Genomic DNA, 6,032 nt, shown 5'->3' on the forward strand with positions numbered 1-6,032 from the left:
TTATTGTGCTGATACATGTGTTTGGTTAAATTAAATTGAGCTTAAATTGCCCCTACAAAATTGAAGATGTCAAAAAAAGTTATTTACAGAGGCAGCCGTTTTGGCAATTTCATGTTTGCTTACAAGTCCAATAGCCTCCAAATCCGTATAGAGCGGCAATCCGACTATGGTGACTCTGCTGAAGTTGCTCTAGAAAAGAGCAAGAGAAGAAAATAAAGATGCCTCTACTATTAAACTTTGGCAAAAATAACATGATATTTAAGACACAACCGACCATGAAATATCAGGTTTGGTAACATATATGTAGCACCAAGTTGTCCAAAAATGCCAAATGGAGACCAAGCTCCATGGAGGCCTTAATTCGGAAACTTCAAAATTCAAACTTTTTAGTTTCAAAAATTTTACCTAGAGACATAATATACATGTGTGTAAATTTCCAGGCCAAAATACCTTAAAATGAGAGCTACAAAAAAAGTATGTGGCTTCTTAGAATATGTAATATTCATCCTTAAAGTCCATGAATTTTTATTTGCAACCCGCAATTCAAGGTATCTCATCCCAAAATTTTACGCACATACACATTACATCCTTGTATACATGTGTATTTTTTCCAGAATATTTTGAAACTGCAAAGTTTGAATTTTAAAACTTCCAAAATTAAGGCCTCTATGGAGTCCGGTCTCCAAAATGCCCTAGTTGTCACACAAGAGACAAACTGCTCTTGGTTGCTGTACTCCAAGCTCCTTCAACACAGTTTAGACCTAGATAATTATAGCCTTCTTACAAGGGGATCCGTCTTACAAGCACTTGACGAAATCAAGTTAGAGTGAAGAAATATAGCAAACCCACCCGTAGACTTTTGCTCATCTAGACATCCTGCCCTGTCAGCATCTGAAATTGCAGTCACCAGAACAAAGCTTGACATGTCTATCCGGATCCCTAACTCCCTAGTATTTCTAATGTAAATCTCAGAACTATCTTAACAACACGGCCATGTACATTATAAACCAATGCAGATGCGATCGTAGTCACACATAGATAAAGAAACCAATGCCGTCAAAAAGTTATAACTAGCAGCATGAGACACTTGGCACATCAGATGAGAAGATACATGTGAGATTTTCTAAGCTCCTGATAAAAAAAATCAACTTATTCCCATGAATTAGAACTAAACCTACTCATAGTCACAGTATACAAGACATGGCAGAGAGGAGTTTCTAAGCTCTGTGGAAAAGCCACAGAAAACGACCTCTGAAGCCTTTTCTACGAACAAGGAAAGATGAACCAAAACTTACGAAGGGACCTTCAAGTAAGGTTGCTAGCTATACCCGGTATATATAGACCTGCTCTGTTTCTTGGTCTAGCAATCTTTGATATCATAAGGTAATATACAGAGATGAAACTTTCTTAGCACAAGCTTGCCGACCAACACAATCTACTGTTGTAAGTACAGGGCAAGGTACCAGCAAAGAAATGGCCCATCACAATTGTCAAAGAACCACCCCCATCAATCATCATCCGAATCTGCATTGTGAAGAAATTCATCAACTTAAATGATTACAGCTAACAAAAACCTGGGTTAATACAGTTTCTGGTGCGATTCAAATCTTTATAACTGATAATGATGGAAGGGGGTCTCCCAAGCAATGCATCGGAGCCGGTTACCATTAGCCAATCTGATCAATGTGTGATATTATGACTGCACTATTCATGCAACTAGTCAAAATTGAAATGTGTGGTTCATTATTTCATTATGTATGTCATATGGGTCTCCCCTACTGATTCCCCTCTCCTTTCATTTCGAAATGCACAGTTTTCCTGTTTCATGTAGGAATTTGCCGACAAAGTTAAGCCTGTATTATCTGGAAGAGAAGGGGGGAATCCAAATTTCACACAAAAAAGGTATGTAGATATCCTAATACCATCTGTGAGTTCGTAAAAAAAAACCAGACAGGCTGAAAAAGGATGAATGCAAATCAAACAACAAGTGATTGCAGCAAAGAAATAAAACCTTACCAGATCGAACATCCTCTCCGACTTTTCCTTTATTATTCAATTGTTTCATTATCATTAAAAATATGAGTTTCCCCCAATATACATGAAACACAAGTAATGTGAGAAGCATTGTGTTGAAAACGTAGTACAAGGTCGTTGGGAACCTATCCAGCTTCCTCAAGGATATGATAGACTGGTAGCTGGCATTGCAAGAACAAGAACAGTGAGTTTCAACCTTTGGAAGTAAAAGGAATACAAGAAATTATGCACCAAAGTAGCAAACAAACCTTGAGGTTTTGATTATCCAAAATGGGAAGTAAATCAGACGTAGCAGGAGCCAAGAGAGAGCAAAAAGCCCAAAAAATAAGCTAGCCCCTAGTTCTTTTTCAGTGTACTTGCACAATTTGGCAGTTTCAAGGAACACGTCACTCGCGTCATGCAACGCAAGAATAATTGTCCCAATTCGAAAAAATCTGCAGAAATGTAACTTTAGTTGCCTTAGAGCTGTGTTGGAATTTTGATTTTAGCTATAAAAGTCTAGTATATCCTATGAATGATCATAATCAACAGAAAGAAGTAAAAAGAAATGAATGCCTCTATAGTACAATGATTTCAGAAATATATATGTATTGTGAGATTACATAGCTATGCTGCATGAAAAAAAGCGAAATTACAAGGGAGTGCAGTACCCTTTGTTCTAATGAAGCACAATGATTTTCAGAAATATCTATGTACTGTTACATGACATGGCCATGCTGCAGGGACAAAAGACCAAATTAAGCACTGCTTACTAGAACATTCAGATCAATCAACAGCAAGAGTTAAATCGATCTATTATTGCCATTATAAATTCTGCTTTCCAATTTATAGATTTTCATACTCCCTCCGTCCGAAAATACTTGTCATCACAATGGATAAAAAAAGATGTATCTAGAACTAAAATACGTCTAGATACATCCCCTTTTATCCATTTTGATGGCAAGTATTTCCGGACGGAGGGAGTACATGATAATATTTGTTTATCAAATCAAACCAGTAGGTAACTAGAAAGATCTAGAGAATTGCCAAGCTTCAGTGCACACTGCAAAGTCATTGGATTCCAGCGTAAGTGATTGGTAATTGATGGTTTTTTGATGCATAATGACCAACTGACCATAAATAGGACACATCAGAATATAACAGAAGTCCGTTCCCATACAATTTGCAATCCAGAAAATACACAATTAAAGAGGCTCAAGAAATATTTACCCAGTCAGAAATGAATATCCAATAAGAACAGATGTTACTACATGATGAGACATCATCACAGCAAAATCTTTTCTGCGGGTTTCCCAGGCAATGAGAGCAAAAATGCTGTAGATATAAAATCCACACTGGCACATGTAGAAAAGTCTCAATGAGGACCTGAGATACAGAGGTCAACATATATATTAGAGAAAAGGACAAAATATCACTTCACTCAAAGAATAGGTTAAATGGTTCCAAACAAATATGCCCGGGAGTGTTTCAAAGTTCCTATTAACATATCTAAAATCTATAAAACCTGAGCCATTTGTTTTGTGTGATAATGAGCACGGCAAGGTGTTCCGAGCATCATGTCATCAAACATCAAACAAAGAACGGCATCATGAGTATGCATCTTCCCTTCTAAATGGAAGGTCATGCGAGGTAAACCTTACCCCTCACATTTCCTAGAAAAGCTAAGACTAAGTAGAAGGATGGGAGAACAATAATTTACCATGGTTATAGTTGGTAAAGGTTAAATGAAGCAGGATTCCTTTATCAAGGTAATAAAGCTATTACAAGATCACATGTAAAAGTTTAAAGTGAAAATGGGTACAGTAAAGTATGTGGTCGCTGGATAATAGATCTTTGCAACTTCTATGCATGCCTCCAAACGTCAGTTATTTAAAGTTATTGCAGATAGAGTTTAGGGACTCTCTATAAGACAGTAAGAGACCATATGCAACAAATGGTGTGCGAATCTACCTAACTTTCTTGACTATAAATAAAGCTATCAACAATAAATAAATAATGTCAATGTATATAAAGTAAGAAATGTGCATAAATATTTCCTCTAAGTGCCAGTACAAGATAATGGTACAGTAGCAACACCCTGAAGGGTGTACGAAACAGTGTGTTAATACTCGTGAAGGAGAGGATACATAAAAATGTTTTGAACATAGGCAACCTTATCATGTTAGCTTAATAGCAAGGTAAGCGAGTTTATGATTTTTTTACATATATCAAATTACGAGATAATTAAATATTTCATGATCTTAAATGATCTGAAATATTCTGAAATTCATACTTTTGAGTACATTTAGAGGTTAATGTATTGCAATAACAATAAGCTCTCTCTCTTCAACTTTAAAGAAATTGAAGAGACCATGTATCAGGGCAGAAAGCTCATGCAACACCAGTATACCCTATATTTAAGAAAATTATAGAAGTATACTTGGCACTCACGGGATGGGTTGATTTGGCCAGCCATCGAAGTATTGCAATGTATCCAACGACCATGGTTCCTGCTTTATTATCAATAGGACCCATGCCTGAACAGAAGCATAGTATGTCAGCTTCCAAGTAGACTCTGAGAACTTGACAATCTTTGCTTGCCTGGCCTCATCATTCATCAACTTAGAAGCCTTGCTAGTGAAAAGGTAAACTGCCAACGGCTGAAATGACATATACGAACAGCCAAACATCAGATGTGAAGGTTAAACTGACGAATATTCAGTGATGTAAAATATAGTTCATGGTAAAATTTCAGAAAATTTGGACAGAAGCGAATGAACATATACTGTACATAATTAAAGCAGAGGTAACCTAGGGGCCTATTGAGACAGATTTATAGAACAAATAGAACAATTATATTATTCAGTAATCTGAAGCATCATGTAAATAATTTCAGACTGTATATGGATTTTACAGTGGCTTCGAAATCGAAGATAATAATCAAGTGCAGTGGTGTATCATGTAGGAATTGTTGGTACACGACATGATAATGCTCACTACAGTACAGAGTACATGGAACACCAGAAGGCATGAGAACAGACAAGCAAGCTCAGCTTAATAACTGCAGTAGTAGTACAGACACAGGAGTCCTAGACAGCATCCATCAGTAAGGCAGTTAATGAGCAGTTTCCACTCGGGGCACAGTCGGCGGGGCGTTGCATCACATGCGCACGGACGGTTAGTCAGATTAGCCGGATCACATTGATCGGTTACGAATTCGGCAGCAACACCAGCGAGCATTGAGCGGCAGCACGAGGTGCAGACGTGGGGCGAGAGATCTCGCGGAACCCAGCGCGAATCTGGCGGGAAGGGGCGGCGGCGGAGGAGCTGGTTCCGTACCTTGTACAGTAGGCGGTCGAGGACGAAGCGGGCGCAGAAGAAGCCGAGGGAGAAGAGCAGCGTCATGGGGAGGACGGACGCGGCGTCCGGGCCGCGGATCGCCATCGCCGGCCTCGACGGCGCCACCACCAGCAACAGCGGCAGCAGGTAGCAGCAGCACCGCACGGCGGCGCCCCCGGCCGGGCAGTCCGCGCACGCGGATAATGTGAAGGGGGTGGACTGGGTTAGGGAGCAGGCGGTTGAGGGGGGAGCGAGAGGCCCAGGCGGACGGACGGACGGGCACGCACTGCTCCTTCCCTCTGTATTTCTACTGCTGCTGCTCGCGCAGCCGCGGCGCAGGTGGGAGGAGGCGGGCACGAGCAAGGCAGGAGGGCAGCAGGACGATGCGCGTGAGGGACGACGGCGGGCGGGGTGTGGGATCTCTGGACTCTGACGTCTCTGTCTCTGCTTCTGCCTCTGCTCACCCTAGAATTTCGTTGTCTTTTGTTTATTTAAGTGTCCGGTCGTACGAGTATTTGTGATTTAACTAGGGCTCCTCCTGGACTAATTAAGACTCCAGTCTTGAATTGATTTTTTTTAGGATCAGTCTTGAATTGATGGGAGGCCTCGTGCCTCCTGACACCTCTCCAAAGAATGTTTGGGCTGATGGTTTGTTCCGCTTTCGCCACCCCTCCTTGGCT

General features: G+C 40.4%; 1 protein-coding gene across 1 annotated transcript; it reads right to left on the bottom strand.

Moving 5' to 3' along the window:
* Positions 1 to 744: 744 nt before the first annotated feature.
* LOC119285197 (ASC1-like protein 3) lies at positions 745 to 5,796 on the bottom strand. The gene is made up of 6 exons (XM_037564430.1): positions 5,353 to 5,796; positions 4,465 to 4,673; positions 3,244 to 3,399; positions 2,283 to 2,468; positions 2,017 to 2,195; positions 745 to 1,524 (listed from the first exon to the last, which is right to left on the bottom strand). Exons 1-6 carry the CDS (start codon positions 5,455 to 5,457, stop codon positions 1,508 to 1,510), a joined length of 852 nt encoding a protein of 283 aa, XP_037420327.1. The 5' UTR covers positions 5,458 to 5,796; the 3' UTR covers positions 745 to 1,507.
* Between the last annotated feature and the right edge of the window lie 236 nt (positions 5,797 to 6,032).

The sequence above is a fragment of the Triticum dicoccoides genome, chromosome 4A, assembly GCF_002162155.2.
Source record: "Triticum dicoccoides isolate Atlit2015 ecotype Zavitan chromosome 4A, WEW_v2.0, whole genome shotgun sequence".
NCBI classification, from domain to species: Eukaryota; Viridiplantae; Streptophyta; class Magnoliopsida; order Poales; family Poaceae; genus Triticum; species Triticum dicoccoides.